Source organism: Syngnathus scovelli, chromosome 3 (genome assembly GCF_024217435.2).
Source record: "Syngnathus scovelli strain Florida chromosome 3, RoL_Ssco_1.2, whole genome shotgun sequence".
NCBI lineage: Eukaryota > Metazoa > Chordata > Actinopteri > Syngnathiformes > Syngnathidae > Syngnathus > Syngnathus scovelli.
Window position 1 is genome coordinate 18,269,289 of NC_090849.1, and position 22,257 is coordinate 18,291,545.

At 40.2% G+C, this 22,257-nt stretch overlaps 1 protein-coding gene across 5 annotated transcripts in view; it reads left to right on the forward strand.

The window, feature by feature from the left end:
* The window catches only part of grid2 (glutamate receptor, ionotropic, delta 2), a 260,037-nt gene that overhangs the window by 180,743 nt on the left and 57,037 nt on the right, over window positions 1-22,257 (forward strand). For all 5 annotated transcript variants that reach the window (XR_007490638.2, XM_049763926.2, XM_049763927.2 and 2 more), the window contains 3 exons: window positions 14,955-15,056; window positions 19,811-20,008; window positions 20,911-21,223. Coding sequence is in view for 4 of the 5 variants with exons in the window: in XM_049763926.2 (XP_049619883.1) it covers window positions 14,955-15,056; window positions 19,811-20,008; window positions 20,911-21,223 (613 nt within the window). In the remaining variant the exon portion in view is untranslated. The remainder of the gene's footprint in view (window positions 1-14,954; window positions 15,057-19,810; window positions 20,009-20,910; window positions 21,224-22,257) is intronic.

The window sequence follows — 22,257 nt, forward strand, 5'->3', positions numbered from 1 at the left end:
TATGTGGCCCACTTTAAGATTGTGCTGCTTTTTGGAATAGAGAGACCATTAGCGTGTTATTATGGAGCTGTTTTTTTTTTTAACTTGTCTGTATTCTGGCCTTACCTTATTTTCAATGCAAGATGTTAACTGGATTAATAGGAGACATTTTCAAGATTTTTTTTGTACTTTGTAATATAATATTTGTGCACAACACTACTTTCATTGAACAACCGTGCAATTTTATTTATTTTTTTACAAGAATGGTAAAAAACAAAAGCTGTATACTACGACAATAAATTTAACATACGTACCATAGAAATGGGATTGAATTCCGCTTTACTTAAGATGTTTACCAAGAAAGTATTTATTTACCTTGTAGGAATTACAACCAATTTCTTGGGCTCAAAATACATTTAGACAAGTGACATTGTGTATGTAATCTTCTAAAAACTGACTGACCCCCCCCCCCCCCTGTACAAATTGGTCTCGAACCGCCACTACAGACCGCCTGAAGTCTAGAGCCCATTTCTTTTTTTTCTTTCAACATCTTAACCTTTTTTTAATGTGAGACACCACACGATAAAGACAGAATGGCAAGTGTGTGCTTACTGCTGTTATTATGAAAGCTGCTCTCAAAATCACAAACATAGCACACCACAAACAAAAATATCTTCACCAACAATCGCAAGTCTCTACCCGGAAAAAAATTACTCTTAACACGCGGCACACCACAGAATAATCACTCTTGATAATCTTTCAAAGACATCCGAGAAGCAAGCCTTTGCAGATTTTGATCTGAGACGGAGGTTGGGTCGGTTCATAGAGTGCAACAGTGTATGCAGACACACACACACAGTTCCATCCTCCATTCCAGCGGTAGCTGTGTGGAGATAAGATAGTGTACTGAGGAGCAAAATTAATCTTTACATCACAGTATTATTACATTAAGCCCAATTCGCCTAATGAAATTGCTTAATTACTGCTGTGTTAATCATTCCCTAATACTTGTCTTCTTTAATAACTTGAAACGTATGCTTAGAAGCAAACGACTAAAGAGAAGTAAATATTGCTGTAAGAACATCTCTACGTTAACTGCCTCTTAGCGCAAGTGAGAGTGTTGCCTAATGATGCCGCATCCTCTGAAAAGCAGTTCATACACAGCATGTAACATTTTATTATACATTAAGAGTTTCTCTTCATGCATCAAAGGCTGAACTTGTTGTAACGCACCAGGGGACCTCAGAGGTCAAAACATTTGTTCCATGAATGGTGGCTGAGTAATTAACATCCCTGTTTAACAGTTTAGATTTTCATGGTTTTATTTTGGGTCTAAATCAGCATGTTTTCTTTATAGTTGCATATTCTACTCTGGCGCCCTCCCCCATTCAGAGAATATGCATTTTAGGTTCAATAAACACCTTTTCTGACATTCACTTGGTTGTTGAATATCACACTTGAGAGGTAGCGACACACTCCAGAGATCATTAAAAAGTCAAGGTTCCGCAATGTGCCCTTTAATTGCTCTATGATAACACTTCAGAACAAATAATGTGTTTGTGTTTTCGTTTTTGCTTCAATGACCGATATATACCATAGAATATGCTGTACTGCCCCCTAACAACTAAAATATGACTCATAATTCATCTGTTTGTTGGCTAGTTGTGCTCATGTGTATTCATTCGAATGCAGAGCAAGGCCAAAAGTGATTGTTTCATTTCCCGTCTGTGCTCTTAAAGCATTTTTTAACTCCAGCAGTTTTAGAGTGCTTTACTTTTTTTGACTCGGTGATCAATTTCATCCCTCTTCCCGGGCGCCGCATGTGGCCAAATTTATTCCCATTCTAAACACGCCCGCATGCTGAGTAATGATGGTTGTCTTGTAAAAATATTAACAATGGCTGCATCCTCAAGCATTTTTGCACACTGAGCTCGCAGCATTAACGCTTTTTGAATTATAGAAAACAGGCTCCAAGCATTGAGATGTTGATATATAAAGGCAGTATGTGTGGGCAGATTGCATTTATGATATGCTAATATGTTTGTACCCAATGCCATACAGACACATGTGCACTCTAATTACGGCTATTAATTCTCCAGATACTACTTGACCTAAGCTGTAATTCATGTCTACGTTTTTCGTTAGGCTAGATTTATCCTGCCGGTCGAAACGACCAAGAGACTAATTCTATCTTTTATGGTTTGCAGTGGTAATATGTAGTGACATGAAGACATAAAGCACATGCTGTGTTTCCTATGCTAGCTTTTGATCACTAGCATATGGCAGGGAGCCATTTTGGCAGCTAATGTGAGAAGCTAACATTGAAGTCTGCATCTTCACTGTAAAAGGACAAAAGTGTAGATTTTACTTAAATTTAACAATGTGTTTTGTGGTGGATACTGTATTTCTAGTGGACAGAAGCGTACATTTTAAACTTTTGGTTGTGCTGTAGTTCCCAAAAGTAACGTTCCTAGTTGTTAAATGTTACCAGCGGTACTAATATGCTTCACAAAAATGACTTCCCATGTGGACAAATTTGTACATCTTAAATCAGTTATGTAATTGATAGTGTAGTGGTTTATAAAGCTAAAGTTGTCTAGGGAACTCTATCGTACTCCGGAAATTGAGAAACTGCTGGTTGCACTTTGAATACAATTAAATCCTTTCAAGTGAAGGCTTGTGGAATCAATAAGGGTTGTCTCCCACACTCCAGGTTTTCTTGAGGACCTCTCTTGTTCTCTTCTCTCATTCTCATCCATCCTCGTTCCATCCTGTCAATCATTCAGCGGTCTAATGCGTCTTCTGACATTCATTCCCGTCATAGTTCACCCTCATGCATATACTTGTCAAGTGCCGGCAGTAATAGCTGGCGACATCTGAGATCGGTCATAATTATCACTCGCACGGTAGGCTCGAATTGGCTTTCTGCTCCATTAGCTTCAGCGGCTATACGTTGGGGGCCCGTGCATCCGTCTGTGTGCGGCTACAGCCGAGGCAGGGGACAAGTCCCGCCACGTGTAATTGCTCTGTTAGATATCCATGACGTCTTGAAATGACTTCCAAGATAGGACCAAAATGGTATCGCTTTTATACATTGAAGTAGTGGCGCAGGTAAAAATGAAAAGGTCAAGGCAGAGGTGATGAGAGAGAAAAAAATTCCAATGAAGGAGAAAGAGATGAGTAAAATAAAACTATGCACAGTATATGTCTATACTCTGCCATGTTAGATGACATGGTTGAAGTGGGACAACTTCAGTTTACATAGTTGACATTCTGCATAATTCAGAAAAGAGTGACCCGCAAAACTGAACTGATTTTAATTGGGGTCACCTTCAATTACCATCTGAACTGTAGAGAAATGGGAACACATGGCACTCTGGAGACCTCCGAAACATAGTCATCCCGTGACAAGCATTAGTGCTGAAGAATTGAAAGATGCTGTTTTTATGTGGCGGCTTCTCATGAAACGCATGCAAAGAAATGCACACATGCCGACAGATGTACAAATCTCCTGCCATGTTCGCCAATGCTAAGCTAACCCTTTTGGCTCTGCATGGCAATTAGCGTCATACTGCATCACTGTCAGTAGGGCTACTACCACCCTGCACACATGCATGCACAGACAAGCTGTGGCCAAATTATTCTTGACGGATTTGTTGTATTTTCCCCCCCTCTTTGGTGACGATGTTGTGACACACAAAATGGCTCCATTCATTTTCATGAAATAAAATTGAGAGTGCATTTCCTCCAGAAATGTATAAATGTGGGCCTACAGGTTGGAGACAGGGAAATCAAAATCCACGACTCATTGCCGCAGTAGGTTTTGCGGCAGTAATATGCAGATTTATTATTTTACTAGCCTAAACTATTCCAGCTCATGTGAGGACATTTTATAAACATAAATGTTAAGCTGTGTTTTATTACCTATGGTTGTATTTTGAATTATGCTGTGTTGCATTTTGCAGAGCTGACTTTCCCATTAGATAAGCTCTTACTTACAATTAACAAATGTTTTCTTTCATATCGCTGACCTTTTTAATGTCCCAAATCAAATATTTTACTCTACCGGTTTGTTTCATTTTACACACCGCTGACTTCCTAGTGATTTAAATCAAGTGATTTTAAAAGCCATACAAGTTGAGGTTGTTTGTTTTGGAGGGAAAACAAATCAATATTTGCCTCTTCATCAACTTTGTGCTGAGAGAGTTAAAATTATAATGGCTTTCTACCCACTACAACAAGAAAGTTAAAGGGCGCATCGTGTTTTATTAGTAACATCAAAAACACCACAGATGCTTACAGGAAAATAATTATTATAAGGTGTTAAATTAATGCAGACATTTTAAGCACAACACACGGACAGTTTGCAGCAGCTTCAGGCACTGAACAACAAACAAAGTGAGGGTGTTTGGGGTTGAGGGGGTTGTAAAGCTCCAAAGAGCAAGTTATTGCTGTTGGTAGTTTTTAGGGAGATCACATGAGGGACAAATGCAAGTGGAACTGATTATTACAATTATGCAAAAAAAAAAAAAAAAGTGTGCCTACAGGGTGACCAAAGAGGAAAGTGAGAGTCATACACAAAACAAACAACACATAAACGAGAGAGAAGAAAAGATACAACGCTCGACAAAATGAGACACAGTCAGAGGTGACGTTAAATAAAGCAAAAAGAGGGACAATGCCGACGGCGTGAATATATGCAAATTGATAATAATAATCATAATCATAAATGACGGTGACAGAAGAGTATCCCCTTCGCTTTCCTGTGTTCCAGCCTATTAGATATATTTGCATGTATCTTTATTCAATAGGCCTCTCTGCTAACTGGAAAATTGGAGAGAGGAAGGGTGGTTGAATTAGGAAGATGAAGATCTAGCTGCATAGATTAAATGAAAGCGGGTTCGGGAGAACACAAGTGCAGGGAAACAAAAATCCATCGTGAATAAAATTACATCCATTCAATTGGGCAACTTCAACTCTTCCAAAATCAATAGAAACCTGATGAGTAGTTTCTTCAAACTCAACAAATGACATCACATCCTAATAATTGGGTGACTTTCTAATGGCCAAAAGCCCGAGCATCAGTCACAAGCACTTTCATTGACCAGCAAGTCTTGATTCCAGTTGACCACAGGACAGCAGAATTTAGACGCTGATTGAAGCTGACAAAGTGCTTCTGCTGTTAAAATATACATACTGTATATATTTGCCAAGAGGGCTTTCTTTTTGAGACACTGTTAGTTCTCTACAGAAACCATCTAGGAAAGTTCTTGGACTGACATTTGCTTTTCTCTCAGGCTGGTGAAGGGGGAGCTCTTGATTCCCCAGTTGCCACTTTGTCATCATTTGGATTTTCTGGACAACATGATCTAGTCCACCAGATTTATGAGTGCCCCAACTTGTAGGTTTTTATAAGGAATGAGCATGCTGACCTTTTTGAACCGGACAAACAATCAATCCCTAACCCAAATACAAAAGGAGAGCACTCGCAAAGAGTTATTCCCTGGCTCTGATGTCACAACTAGGCCATTTCCATTAACATTGCACATCCAACACACGAATACCAGAGTCTAACTTTATGAAACTGCTTCTTTGTCTTTTATGTTGTTCTATAATGTTTTATACACTGCAGTACTATTTTATTTTATTTTCAATTAACATGCAACAAAAGTATTAGTGGTTTTCTCAGGGTTTGGAACTGATTAATGCATTTCAATGGGGATTGATATTTGATATGTGAGTAAATTAATTTACAAGCTTGATCACGGAACAAATTAAAGTTATAAGTCAAGACACTACTGTTTCTCATAGTACGCTTCAGGTCAGATCCTATATTCACTTATCAGGATTTATTTTCAACTGCTTGGTTGTTAAAAAAAATAACATTTAGGCGGTTAGGTTAACGACAATTCTCCAATATTGAGTGTTTAGCATTTTAATTTAATCAAGTCACATTTACTGATGATAAATTGCTACATCAACAGCTGTCAATCAGTAAGTCATCCCGATTTCCGATCCCGATGCCTCTTGGGTTGCTCGATGGCTGGTATCCCTTCCGTATTGTTGACAACGCTGGGGAAACACAGCAAACCCTGCTAAGACTACAATTGTTACAAAAGTTGTTCAGCCCTTTATCAAAACACTGTTGTAGATTTACTCGTCAGATAAAAGGACTTGGCAAGCGTATTGGAAATACAATTTGGAAGAGAGCAGTCGGTGAATTTTTGTTTCTTTAACTGTTGCCCGTTGTCTCACAATACACCCAGTGGGATGTTTATTGTTGGGCCCGTAACAAACACGGCAGTCTCGCAAACAGTGCAGACGAACAGCAAACAACTCGCCTGGCCGTCATATGGCCCTCTCGAGCTGTTATGACAAGCTCAGAGAGGTTTTATTCCCCAGATGCTGGGAATCCTATTGCACGTCGAAGCCCAAGGCATACCATATGAGTGTGTGTATGTGTGTGTGTGTGTGTGTGTGTGTGTGTGTGTGCATGTTGGTGTGTGTAAATCTCGGAGACATACACCCACTTTGAGCTGAAGAGTCCTCGTTTAAAGTAAGCATGACTTAGTTTTACTCATAAAACCCCTCATCCTCTGCTGCCTTGGATTTCATCCGTTTTCTATAATTATTACATCACATTTGGGGGTGAGGGGGTGGCTTTGTTGGCAAAAATCTACTGAACAGGTCATAAAGTAATTCAAATGACGTTGACCCTCCAGAGAATGTACGTGTCTCATCATCCCTTTATATTTGATGCTTGATGACAGTGAAGCGAAGAGAAAAGGTGGATTGACGGATGGGGCACGATGAAGGCCTAATTGGCTATGGCCCGGCAGTAAACACAGGAGCTAGCGGCAGGGAACAAGGGAGTGATCAGCGGGGAAATAAAACCAACCGTCAGCGTCTGACACCAAGGTCATGTCCTTATGTTAGACACGCCATGGCTTTGTGAACAGAAGCACCCGTTTGGTGGACTGATGGAGGAAGAAGAGGTGAAATGGACACCAAGGGCCTGATTTACTCCCACATAGCTGCAGCTAAATTACGTGTTGACTCGAACACATTAGCAATGCTGTTGGTGGACATGTTGCACATGATCTACTAAGACTGTGACCTTAGGGCCTGATTAAAATTCTAAATAGTAGGCACTATTTTGTGCAACAGGTTTAAAAGCAACAGAGACAGCCATATAACCATTTTTAGAGTTGTAAAAGAAAAGAAGTTTTAAGTAAAATATAGAATCACTCGTCTTCTTGAGCATGATTTTGCCTCTAGAGAACAATCGCGATCACTTCACATTGCCACCGATCATCGGTAAATATTGGGCCCGAGCTATTTAAAAATGGCAGCCAATTATTGCCCTCATAATTACCAAGACCTCATTTTAAGGATTTTTCATCACACATACACTTAACATAATAGCAGTCCCCCAAGCAGTCGTTAACCCTCCACTTAACTCAACAGATTTCATCAAGGAAACCATTTTGTTAAAAGGTGTGTAGGACAGGGGATTGCGTTGACTCGTCATTTTTGTTGCACGATCCTCAGGCAAAACCTCTTAGATAATGGATACGGGATCTCCTTGTCTTCTGCGTCATGAAATAAAGCTCTTTCCTAAGAGCATCTTTGTTAGTTATTCTCTGTATTTGTCACTCACTCAACCTGCTGTAAACCATTTGAGGCTTGCAAGCTTCTAGAACTCACATTCTAACTTCTCATTGGCTGGATATGCATACACATTAAGGATTTGCACCATGCATGTGTGCGGCTACACATATTAAAGTGATTATAGTGGATGGAACGGATTTGCATTGGTTTGATATGCAGCCCATGTCCCGTCCCCCCCCCCATATTTCCTCTCCTCATTTTCCCATTTGCTGTCATCTCATAACTACGCTTATGTGACCTTCATTGCCTCATGAGTTATCTTTATCAGGGCCTAAGCTCCAAGCAATGTGAAGGTCCCTTCATCAATTGCTGTGTTTATTGAGATTTTTGAATCGACATTATAGGGCCTCAACACGCTCACAAACCAAAACTCACCAATCTTAACCAGTGGTGGGAATCTATTTTGAATCTAAATTCACATACAGACACACATGCTCTTTAGTTTTATATGTTAAGCATCCATGAGTTTATTTTTAGAAATGGGTTATATAAATCGACAGCATGGAGCCCAATCATTGACTCACTTTTTTTTTTCTTTCACTTTTGTGGTGGCAAAATAAATACAGAACAGCCAATCCAAAGAAAAAGCAACACACATTTGTGGATGAAATCTCCCAAGATTTGATAGCCCCCCCTTAAAATGGCCTGATTTTATTGTAAGTGCCAATAATAAGTGTAGATAAACTGTAAAGAAAATCTACAAACTCTGATCCTAAAACAATTTAATTCAAGCATTCAAACTCATCTTATAACAATACCCCTAAAATATATGTCCGACAGGTGATTTGATTTTTTAAAAAAAGACAGTAAGTGTGTATTCTGTCAAGGGATAACAAAGCTGACCTATTTAATACAATGAAATAAAAACATGCACTTGTAAAACTGCATAACCTTCACTAAACCTAGCTCCTCCGTGACATACATAGACCTTAAGTTAAGGTATTCCAAAAAGAGTACAAAAACTGAAAAGCTGCATGGAAAGTTGTTTTGTTTTTGTTTTTTCCCGTGAACAGATTAGAAAAGTTTCCACAGAAGGAGAAAAACATGCATTGGTGAATTTATGAACAACCAACTAAATACAAGCAGGGATTCACAAAACATTGTGTTTATTGGTGCAATTTAAGAGGCTAATGTTTCCCGGAAAATTTTGACTCCAAGTTTTACAAGACTAGTTGTATTTTTGTTGCCCAATCAATCTAAATGAGACGAGAAACAGTTAAGCACACGGCTCAGTATGATGCAGTGGAATTGTACATGACCATACGTAATAATAAACATATTGCGAAATGAATACCTCTCTTGGTGTCAATCAAAACTATGCATTATTACCTCTGTGAAGCAGATTTTTTTTCATTATCTTCTATTGGATTCTGTTCATGTTTCAATCCAATTTTCCTATTATTGCCAAGCCATATCTTCTCTGTCATGTCTTCTCTATAATGTTCCTCCTCCTCCTCCTCCTCTTCCTCACTCTTCCTCCCTGCCAGCGAGGCCTGCAGACATTTCAGCAGCATTACAGCGTGTAAACCTCGGATTACAGCAGCCAGAGTCTGCCCAGGATTGCATGCCTCTGTGGATCACAAAATACACAAGTGTACCGTCTACCCACCCACCTAGCCGCCCCTCCGACGACGCCTACGCGTCCATTTGCATACCCACTACACACTCGCACAAACACACACGATGTACACTCGCAAGCAGGCTGATGTGGACACGCACGGCGGCAAACTCTGCAGAGGATTAACTATCATCTCTTCTCCCTGGGCGTGTTGTTCACTGCACTTCTGCCGATGTCCTTAAACTGAAAATCCACTCTACTTTTTACGCGACCCCTCCTTACTTGAAGGACACCCATTCGGGAAGCCGTTTTGTTCAGGTCCTCACGACTCTCAGACAAGGTATCACATCCCATCTGTGCCTGCGTACAAATGATATTTTGATGACACTGTTAAAGGAGAATATTAAATGACTACAGCTGGCAGATTATAACACTCTTTAGAATAATTGGAAGGCCTGTGAGCTTGGAGTCGTCGGTTCTGGAATGAATCCATGCCATTGTTCACCTTCAGTATGTTTACGTGCAAGTGTAGATTGACTCAGACCACTTGTGACAAAATTCCTTCAGAGTTGCCCCATTAACTCATCCTTTGGAAAATGGTCTTTACAACTAGGTTTATGTGAGAAGTACATCTTCTCCCTGAACCTTAGAACAAAGCAAGAGTTGCGTCAGTTTTATTCAAGTTTGAAGACGCAGTACTTTTTATTGCATTAGGGCCTCGGATCATCTCGGTTAAATTTCATTTTCTAATTGATCAGGGCATGCAAGTGCCTCCCAGAATGGCACACATTTTCCTCTATATGAATTTCTTTCTTGCACGAGTCCTTTCGAAATGGAAGCTGGAAAGAACAAAGATGAGAGCAACATGTGCTCAGAATGTATTGTATTGGTCTTGTTTGGATATACCTGTTTATTGAATACTTGACCCAGTACCACTCCCACCCACATCATTTCCATAACTGTACCATACTGACAATTGAATCCAATATAATATCCCTGCTCCTTTGCTCTTATGTTTCAATCCTTCCAAGGTTTTACCACCTTGGGGACATGAAGTAAGGGAGCAGCTCACTGACTGACTGACTGGTTGACACTTTGACAGACGTACGGATTAAACAATTTCAATACTGCTGTCATTGTAATCCACCTGCCATGTGGTTTGTTCTACTTGCTTAGCAGCACGACTGGATTCAGACGATAAATGTGTGCGTGTCGTGGGGGCAGTGTTTATTTAGTGACTAGCACAGAGTTGATCATTCTAATTCCAGGTCCAGCAAATCATATTTCGATGTAGGTACTGTAGATATTTGCCTTCAAATAAAAAAAAAAAAATCTTTTCATTCTGTGTATGCTACACAGTAGCTATGCAGAATTTTTTGGATCTGTCACACGAAAAAATGATTTAGAAATTAAAAACCTGTCGACGCGGAAATGTAGTCAATCAATGGTATATCTTTCATTTTTTTAAATTTCCCACATCGACTTGACTTAATGGGTCAATTAGAAAAAATTGAATTACGTTTTACATCACATATATTAAGAAACACTTTGGTGTCGATTACAGTGCGGGTATTCATATTAAAGGATCAAACTATGATTTCATGTCCTCCTTTAGAACTTGACGGTTCTGAGCAGAAACATGCCGAGCAAGTCCCATGTGTAAAGGTTCAAAAGTAGAACCGTTAGCTACATTGTTACATTCATTGTCCCCACATACCCTCTCATGTTTTATTCCTTTCACTACATGTATAGCGCATGTATTTTTCATAAGCCTGGTGCGGTTTAATGCCTTTAAATGATTCCTGCTGTGCATCTTAACATCACTTAAGTGTCCCAGTGGATTTTACGCTTTCATCTCATGCTTGTGACTGCTTGGATGTGATTGTAAAGTATCCGTAAATACGTTTAAATAATAAAGAGAGCCTGCATAGCCAGTCGGAGGTATAAATATTTATTTTAACATGTAAGAGATGAAATAACCGACCCGAAATATTATATTAATTTGTGTTATATATGATTAAATTTGAAGTAATTGACGTTTAATATTATTTGAGCTACAAATATTATTAGATGTTATTATTGGTGGAATAAATAAATACACACACACACGCACATACACACACAAATGTGGGTGTATTATCCAAAATCTCCAGAGAAAGCAATAAAACAGCTTGCAGCTCATCTGGGAAATCAGAACGGAGCTTGTTGTTGCTGCCGCGTTCACCACAGCCATGTCATGTGTGTGTGTGTGTGTGTGTGTGTGTGATAGAGAAGGGGAGCAAATGAAAGTGTACAAATGATTAGGCAGCACAAATTGTACAGCCTAATATTTGATGTCCGGCACAAAATATTTACCACCAGTACGCGACATCTCTAATTGTGGACCCATGTTTGTTTTGATCTTCCTTGTTTGTGCTCCCAAATATACATTTGTACCCATCTTGAGAGTCATTACCGATGTACCTTTGGGCTAATTTTACCTCACTTTTGTGTTACAGTGGCAAAGCAAATCATCTGAACCTTCTGTGTAAATTGCTGCTTTTATTTACATCTTTAAGGCAGAGAGGAAGCACAAAATAAGTACATTTAATGTAATGGAACATCAAAGGTGGAATGGGTTCTATTTTTGTACATTTTCCAACATTATTCATACGCACTTATCTTTAAGCATTCACATACAAAAGGAGAGTGCAAGAAGAGAGGGAGGAGAATAGTGCGAGCTTTTGCCAGAGTAGATAGCAGCCATCCAATTTCTATACAGAACTACTCTTCATTAGGATCGTAAAATTGTCCATGCTTCTAATTGCCCTGAATGGCACTTGAGTTTAAGTCTCATAAATTATGCTGAGGTCCTGCATGACGGTGTGCATGCATGACAAAAATCATAATTTTTTTGCGACTCCAGAGCCCCGTTTTTGCTGAAAAGTATGATGAAGCAAATTGTTTTCAGGGCTTTCGACTTTGACGCTTCCACTGGGTATGCTTCAGTGTCACCGCGTGTCAAGAAATAACACAGCAAGACTCTCAATTTAGCCCCTTTGAGAATAAATATAACTTTTTTCATTCTGTTCAGTCATGCCAAGTTGCCACTGAGATATTCTTTGTTGTGAAGCAACATTTTTTTCATAATAGAAGGTTAATAGAATGTAAAATGTGTGCTTTGTCTTTAATAAAGGTTGGCTATCAAATTGACCCAGTTGGTAGGGAACCACTTTGGACACACACAAGATAAAGTGATGGCACAGAGGATTTGTAACTGTTGCACTGTTGATGCAAGCAGCACTTGCTCTGTGCAGGAGAAGATTGCCGGATAGACTAGAAGTGAAAAGGGACAGCTATAGGTGGTTTCAACAACAACAACAGCAAAAAAAAAAAAGAGAGCTGTGAGATAAGCGCTAGAAGACAGAAGGTAGGCTCACCGAGCAAGCTGTTTGGAGACTGCGCTGACACATGTTGCTCATCAGCGAGGGAGACCAAAATGAAGGAGTGGTGGTGGTGGTGGTGGGAGGGGGGAGGTTGATGCTGGAGCAGTGAAATGGCTCAGCAGCTTGTCTGCTGCTGCTGTTGCTTTGTGCAATGGTGAGCAGGCATGAGAGAAGGAAGGCGAAGCAAGCGAGACAACACACAGCAGCGGCAGTGTCGCACATAAAAGTCAGGAAGAACTAGAATATGAATGAACGCATGCAGCATAGAGGGAAAGGCTAAGCCCCAACATAAAAAAATATACGTATATATATGTGTAATATATAATACAATAATATACTATATATGAGTGTGTGTATATATACGTATGTACATATATAGTTTTATTTTTGCTCTTATTAAAGATCATCCGTGTACCACGAGTGGAGTTGAGGGGAGTCAATGGGCCACAGACCTATTTATGACTTATTTACTAAAATTGTGAACTAGTAAAACAGTAGGTTACATTTGAGGGTAACTTGACTAACAGAATAAAGGAAAATGCAACAATTGCATAAAGCCATCCTTGCACAGTATGTCGGAAAGTTCACATAATAATATAAACAACGCAGGGACACAATATTGTAAACAAATAATGAAAACTTGCATGAAATGGAGTCATGATGCAGAGCTAATAATGTGAGATCCATAACATCTCACTTGTCATTTGGGGCAAGTGGCGCCATGAGTGATGCGCATAAATCAACGCTCCTCCCTATCAAAATAGTTTCCTTTTGCAGGGACGCTGTGGTGATTTCCCCCGAGAAGCACATGGAACATTAAAGCGCCATAACTCGAATTGTCTCCCGGTTTATTGCCATCGCATTTGGATGCCGTGCTTCTAATGACAAAAGAAAAAAAAAGTACAATCAAGTCAGTTTTTAATAGCAAATGTATCTTGATGACTTTACAAACTACAGGCATTAAATTTCCTTTTAGTTATTAAAATTAAAAGTGTATGTCTGTTAATGTGCTTCATTTAGTTTCTGCTCATTGGATTTTATCCAAATAGTGTAATTACAGCAGGAAATATGACATCACAGAGTTAAAATGCCATGAAATGAAATCATTTAAGTTGATGCTTTTTCATACAAAACACCATCTTCAGTGACTTTAGTCCAAATGGACACCACGTGTTACGGTATCGGCATTGGCTAGCCGCTCGGCTTCGTGCGTGGGAATCAGATGTCAAGTCAAGTCAAGTCAAGTTTATTTGTATAGACCTAAATCACAAACAGTCTCAAAGGGCTTCACATAGCCAAAAATTGACAATTATTCTCAAAGCATCCCCTGATCTTAAGCTCCCAAAAGGGCAAGGAAAAACTCAAAAAACCCTACCAGGGGAAAATGAGAAACCTTGAGAAGGGACCACAGATGGAAGGATCCCCCTTTCAGGATCACCGGGTTATAATGGATGCAGAGAGGGCACAAGTAATACATAATATGAAAATCAATGAAAAAATGGATGTCGGAGGTGCCCTCGATTGTCCTGGCAGTGTCTTCAAGGAGGTTGAGCTGCAGTTTCCTCATCTTGAATTGGTCCCCGAGAATCCAGCTAGCCGCTATCAGCTTTTGGGCCACCTAACCCCCTCCCCAGCCAGGAAGGGGGGTGTGGGCAGAGAGAACAAAAACAAACTCCGGCCGAATCGGCCACTACAAGTTAGTTAAAGGACATCTCATAGAAATGTGTCTTTAAACGTGTCTTAAATGTTTCTACTGAGGTAGCAGTTCTAATATTCTTGTCCGTGTTCTTGTGGTTTTCTCTGCAACTTCAACATCACTTTTCTTTCTGGCCCCTCTGTAAAGCAGAGTCGGACTTTGCATATCCCTATTAATTTATTTTATTTCACTTTTTGTGAGGAATTTCACAGCTTCAGATAATTTCCTACTGAGTTTCCTCTCGACAGGGAAACCGAGCTAGTTTGATCTTTGATGCCAAAAGCGATATTTTATTGAAAGCGTAGGCGGTAGGTACGCAAATAAAGAAAATGTGCTTGGGGACCATTTTTAAGTCAATAAATCAAAATCACAGGTACACACTCAACCCGGGATAGATCTGTTAGCTTTGTGTTTAAAAGGAAAACAATTTGATGCGCTCGTATGTGCAAAAGTAGACCATAAAAGAAAGTAGGACAAAGGAAGATAAAATATTAAAGGGGTGGATATGTGTTTTATTGTTTTGGGTTTCACTTCCCTCTCCTGCTCGACGTTAGCAATTTCTCATTGAAATGCATTGAATTCAAGTCAAGTAAATGCTCAACTCATCTTGTTTTGTTCACTACAGCTGGCCACGTGGGATCCTCTTCATGGTCTGAATGGCACGCTGACCGACAGGAAATTGGAGAACAATATGCGGGGAGTGGTGCTGAGAGTCGTCACTGTCTTGGTAAGTGCCACGAAAGGGCTGCTCTGAATAGGGCTTGAGATATTTTGAAATAAACATGAGTTATTTCATTTCAACACCTGGGGACTGCTTGAACTATGGAAAATCGAATAATATGTCTTCTGTAAGAGGTTCTGTGAAGAGAAAAACACAAATAAGGGTGTCAAGCTGATGGTAGTCACTCCAATTCTTAGCCTGTCTCCCCTGGAGCAACCACCGCCACCATTTGAGAACATCCCGCGATTGCTTTTAACTTGCTTCACTGCTGTAAATTCTTCATATGCCATCTTTGAAGTGAGAGACGGCAGGAAGAAAGCGATGATGCTCAACATCTTTGTGGCAAACCCTTTCTTCTGCTTTCCTTTTTTCTTTTCTTTCCCCCAGTTAGACACTCATGATCCTTTTAAAGGATGGAAAGACCTACAATGCTCTCATTAGTGTTGTCACAGTCTTTATGTGCTGGACTAAGGATGGGCAGAAGACTCAATTAACTTGTCATTAAGTTGAATGGAAATTTACCAGAACATACTGCTACATTCGATCAGATAATTGCGTCTTTATCTTCAGACGTGGTGATGCAGCATGTGGTTGTTCACCATCCAAGTGTCTGTGATTACAAGGTGGCTTAATGTTTTTTTAGAGTAAGTGCAGGTAGAGGAGGGAGGGGAGGGGAGGGGAGGGGAGGGGAGGGGAGGGGAGGGGAGGGGAGGGGAGGGGAGGGGAGGGGAGGGGAGTAACTGCACCTGCCATGTTTGTCAGAGAACACCATGGACTACTTCCTGAGTATCTGTACAACACCGGCAGGGAAACATGGAGTTCAGAACATTGGTGCTCCCCCCATTTCACTTTCATGCTTTTTTTTCATTTGACTGCACGAATGACTGCGCAGGATGAAAATGCCTCTAAAGGGACCTATGGAACAGATTGTTTCATGTTGCCTTGAGCCATCCGGTACTCCCATGTCGTTTACTATGCATGTCTGTACAGACCATCGCTCTCAAGGGTACCCCATGAACGGATGTAGTCATTCCATGTGCGTTGAATTTGTTATCGACCATTTAATTGTGGTATGAGATCATACGTATTAGAGCAAGCAACTATCAATCCCATTGATTAGCAGAGCACCATATTGATTATTAAATGGTGGATACCCGGGGGACATTGTCATAGCTGCAATTATGTGTTTATGGTGCTCATTAGTGGAAGCCGCCCTCTCGCAAATGAGTCTAAAATTGATATTTTGCTGCTGCAATAGTATCAGAGGCTTTTAAGTGCATCGGTCCACATTAAAATGTTTCTTCTTGACAAGAGCCTGAACGGTACAGACAGCCCATAAATTCCCTCGGTGACTCACCTCGCTCGCTATTTTTTGGCTTTTACGGCTGCACCGAAGTGACAGCCTTGGCCAAAGGGATTATATTTCCATGTTGTCTGCCTTTCCTTGAGAACTTGATATCTTTTATACTTTTCAAAGCCGCCCGTAGAGAACATCCCGGTGTCAAATGATGACGCCACACCATTCTGAGAAAACGTATGAGTATAAAAGTATGAAAAAAGTATGAGTCGCTCTGTGATCGATCTTTTTTTGGACCGTGGTTAAAACCTATTTTTAAGCGTATTCTAGCCCTCCATTTTTTGTTAAATTGTCCCCATTAGGTCATTTGCGTGATCTGAAGAACCTATCCAAGCTTGGTTTGTTCCATATATGGACCATTTAGAATCGTCAATGAACCACACAAGTAGAAGGAGAACATGCAAACGTCACACAGGATTGACTTCTCCTTTAATAAACATTTGATAACCTATTTGATAACCGTTGTGTCACGTACTAGTGAGGATATTTGTTAACCCACATGTGGTGTTAGGTCACAATTCTTTTATTTATGCTAGCATGTTCAAGAAGAATCACAAATCATTTTCGAGGTGCTTCAACTACATTTTCTCTCAGTCACTAACTGCGGCTATTAGTAGGAGGCTCACGTTGTACTTTAATTGATTACTCGCGTTTGAGCTATTTCGATGCTCTGACTATAGCTGAGGTTTACTGTGTGGTGTTCCTTGTTGTCTGCCCAGCTGCCATTTTGAAACGGACTCCGGCATATGGCCTTTTTCGATTTCTCATGTTCAAAACGTAAGAGATGCGAATGCCGCAAGAATTAATGTGTGCTAAAAGAAGACAGGAAGTGGAAGAGAAGTGTTGGGTGGGGACGGGGGGTTGTTTCCCTGCCCGCTTGCCGCATGCAGACGGATACGATAACATTTTTCACGCTCGACAAATAAGGAGAATTGTCGCCTTGATGGATGTGACGCTTGGCTAGACGTGCGGAGAGGAAACGCGGTATCTCTGGCATATGTTTAGGGAAAGACGGCGATGTGGCAGCGTGGAAAAGCACCAACTGGTATCTTGCAGCTGGTGAGTGGCAGGGGGGAAAAGGATGAGAGCGCCGAATAACAGACAGGGCATTGAAGCCTCAAAAAAAGGAACCGACTCGCAGTGAAATTTTTAGGCTTAGAGATGTTTAGCGTGGAAAGCATCGACTTAGTATCGATTGAGGCCGGCAGCTGAAAGTCAGGCCAACCAAACCCAACTTTTTTAAAGATGATTAAATGAGCCTTGGCCGCTGAAAACTTTTAGCAAGTCTTAAAATCTGACATTATTGATTAAACCCAGTAGCTGGCCTTTTTTCCACTTGACATTTTGTTTGAAGAGATTGAGGTGCCTTTTTTTTTTTTCTTCTTGTTGCAACAAACTGTATTCAGCCGCAAACTTCTCACCTCAAACGCACTTTTCACAGGATAATGAGCTCAACTAAAAGTCTGCTCTGACATTTACACTTGGGGGGAGTCATCAAGTGCTCTCGTGTTTTGTTCGGTTTGTTACAAGTTGCACAAGTCAAGTTGTACATGTTGTAAGCTGAACATGTCGGTGGGTATTTTAAAAAAGTGGTTCAGGGTACAGCGGGCTCGTGGTTAGCACGCTCGCATCACAGTTATGAGGCTCTGAGTTTGAAACTTGGCTCCAGCCTCTGTGTCTAAAGTTTCATGCCTTCCCCCATTTACTCCGACTTCCTCCCACGTTCCAAAAACATGAATTTTAAATTTACATGAATTTTCATTTTAAAGATTCAAATTGCCCTTAGGTGGAGATTTAAGTGTGAATGGTTGTCTGTGTGATTGCTCGCGATTGGTCGGCAATCAATCTAGCTCAAACTCAACTGGATTAAGATCCAGACCAGCCACAACCCGAATGAAGATGATATTTAAAAAAAAAAAAAAGATGATTAAATGGCTGCCAAAAGAAAGGCCAGTCACTGTTTTTAACAGTCTGTCAAATTATGCAAAAGCAGTAGGTAGCACGATAGCGTTCCATTTGAGCCAATTAGAAATCTGGAGTTGTTTCTACACTATAAAAGACAAAGTACAAAAAAAAAAAAAGTAGAAAATCCACAGTGAATAAAAATGGAATCAGTATAGTCCTTGTAAATATCACTGAAAGTCAGATAAAACAACATAGATCAGGCCATAAACAAAACTATAAAAGCAACACAAAAACTAACATCTTATGAGGGTTTATAGCTTTGTAATATTTTTTTGACTCCTTTGGAAAGAGCTGAACATAACCTTATTTTCGTATCACCGCAACTACATAATTTTTCACTTTATGACTATATTTCCAGGTTTTCTCTTGTAGTTTTGTTTCATTCCTGTAACTTTATTTTAACCAATTTTTTGTAACCTTTTAACTTTCGCTATCACTTTATGGTTACTTTTTGGGGGATTTTACTTGTTTTAATATAGCTGCTATAGTGGCCATTTTGAATTCTTCAGTGGGTACAACTCAAATTTGAAAGTCTGCTTTACAGAAAATGCATGTGGATGAAATCCGAGGAAACCTGTCATTACCATACTGGTGCACGTGCATGCATGTGTGTGTCTCTTTGTGTGTCTGTGTCTGTCTCTGATTGTGTTTTAGTGGGGTTTCCTGCCTGGACTGATGGATGTGTTCAGTGCAAAAGAGTCTTGGCATGCGTGTCCACTCACTGCCTAATAGCTTATTGAACGGCCACAGCTAGCAAGGATTAGAAACCACCAAGTTAATCGCATCGTCTGTGTGTGTGTGGGTGGGGGGGTGCTCAAATGTGCTTCCATAAATCTAGCAGACGTATTGGTCCGAAACATTTCACTCATCAATAGGGAGGTTTGCATGAGCAGGCTGTAGAGTTTTAAGTGAAAATTCTCCCATAAAATGAAGTGGGGTTTTTTTTTCGTTTTCTTATTTATTCTGCTGTGATGCTTAAAAGAGGTTGCATGTTTCACGCCCTGAGCACTGCTTTTTTTAATTGCCTTGAATGTCAAATGTTTGCTGGATGTCTTTAACGTCAACAGGCAGCTGCCCTTTAGATGCCACACACATATTGATGAGCAGTGGGGGCTGCGTCTGTCACAAGCACCTTTGAAAATACCGTACACTCTGGGTTGGGGGGGGCGGGGGGTCCTTTGTTGGATGATTATATATTTGGAGCGTTTGCAAAGCTACAGTATTCAGGTTGGATAGACGTTCCTCTTTTAAACGTCGATTCATGGAGCGACTATTGAATAAACGTAGGTGGCTTTAAGAACCTCTCGTCAGAATTGAAAAGGATTTTATTCTAAATATAATGCAGTAGGGATATCCAATACCATTTCTTTTTCCAGACCAATACCAGCACAAGTACTCAGTTCTGTTTGTCCCACTCACTCTATCGTTGACTTTCCAGGAGGAGCCATTTGTGATGGTGTCGGAAAACGTTCTCGGCAAACCCAAGAAATACCAGGGATTCTCCATCGATGTCCTTGAAGCTCTCTCCAACTATTTGGGTTTCAAGTACGAGATTTACGTCGCACCAGACCACAAATACGGCAGCTTGCAGCCCGACGGCCAGTGGAATGGACTCATGGGTGAACTTGTTTCTAAGGTGAAACAAATATTATCTACCTGTACACACATGAGAAACTGTTAATAAATAAAGCAGCATTTCAAAGCCACATAATTGGATGAATAGAAATGAAAGGAATCGCAAAAGGAGCATTCCAATGCTCATGGAATACATTTCCAATATGTTGCAAAGATTCCACATTAATTATTTACACAACAGTTTACATGCAGCATTAGGTGCTGCTGATTTGGTTAGTAACAGTTTTAATGGCCCAACAGGTGTTTGTGTGGAAAAATAACATTTTTAAAGGGAGATAATAACTTGGTCACTAGGAGGTGTCTATTTTAGGACTGATACTTGTTTTTCCGTAATAGTCATATCATAATTGTTGGTACACCTAATGAAATAATCAAAACATCATCATCATGTCTATAGAATGTGGACCGTTAAAGGAGCTGTGAATATGCGCATTACTATCTGTATTTTTTAGCAATCAGCCACTAGAGGGTGCTCAATTTCATCTAGGTTCCCATTAGGAAGGTACAACTTGATGTTGGAAGATCACAGTAAATACACGACAAAGGATGCAAGCAGATGTCAACAGCTGCTAGCATAACTCCAGGGACTGGAAACATTTTAATTAGCTCTATTTTTTTGTTAAAGCGCATTTTAATTGCACTCACTGAGTCATGGATGTTTCAAGTGTAAATTGTCCCACTTACAGGCAAATTGATATTTTATTTTAGGCACCTGCACCAAAAAAGGCCTACAAATTAAAGTGTAACCAAAGCTGCTTTTTGGCAGAGTGCTACAATAGCAATTGATTACACTCATTCTAGTGATTATGTTTTTTTTCTAAAGCAATTTTCAAAAACATGACAAATTCCTCAAACATATTATCGGTGTGTACCCCACTTCATGTCCTTCTTCTTGACCCCCAGCAAGCCGACGTCGGACTCTCCGCCCTGACTATCACGCCAGAGCGCGAGAGCGCTGTGGACTTCACCACGCGCTACATGGATTACTCGGTGGGCGTGCTGCTACTCAAAGCTGAGCGCACGGTGGACATGTTCGCCTGCCTGGCGCCCTTCGACTTGTCGCTGTGGGCGTGCATCGCGGGCACTGTGCTGCTGATAGGCATTCTGGTCTACTTGCTCAACTGGCTCAACCCACCTCGACTGCCCATGGGCTCCGTGTCCTCCACAACGCTCTATAACTCCATGTGGTTCGTGTACGGCTCCTTTGTACAGCAAGGTACGTTCTCTTAAGCCGACATGTAAAGTACAGAATGTTCCCCTTTCCATTGTCTAAAAATGGGAATCACTGTGTGAAGATATTTAATTAAAGTCTCTCTGAACTGAATATAATATATTTTAAAAAACGCCCCAAAAAAAAACCCTGACAAATTTGAATTAATTTTTAAAAAAGTGTTTTATGCTGTGTAAAATGAGGCTTCAACATTCTGGAAAATTAAAACTGGGGTGAGATTTGTGTCAAAATTGTTCCTAAAATCCTAAAATTTTAACACGCACACACACTTACAGATATACAAGTTCTAAAAGGCCATCCTTCCTCCATCTGCGAGAATTGCAGTCTTTATATGATCCTTTATAATGCGTTTATTCAACACAATTAAAAACACAAAATATGTCAGTGCAAAGAGAGAGGTTGGTTTTATTTAGTAAAACTAAAAAACTAAACACTAATTATATTATACATACAGTACATGCAGGTGGTAGTGAAACAAGAAATACTCACACTACTAGTTCTTATGTTATTTTCACTGCGTGGATCCAAACAATGGATTTCAACTCACCATCTGTACTCTATAATAGGAAAACACGAGTTAAGAAATATTTGTCCCAACAGGATTGGCTTGCAGGATAACGACCTCCTCCGAGTTCTCTCTCCTAAGATTCCCCACGATCCACCAGTAGGTGTTCAGGTGCAGTTATCAAGGGGAAGGATTTGATGTGAAGTCGTAACCTTGAGAAGAGCAGAGAGCAAGTGAAAATAAGATTTGCCATGATTGAGTTTGATTCCCACGGTGGATCGCATGGGGCCATACAAAAAGTCAAGACATGTTGGAACTTTTAAGTATTCAATCCACAAATTCCTTACCAGCAAAACAAAGCGCCGTGAGAAATATGTAGCAAAAGCTCTTGTCGTATTCCATTGTTTTTTTAGCACGCCTCGTAGCGACTGATGCATTCAGTGTATCATTCCGCTAAATTCTGTGGATTTGTTGTCGTATTTTTTTTCCCCCAAGTTTTCTTTTTCCCTACAAA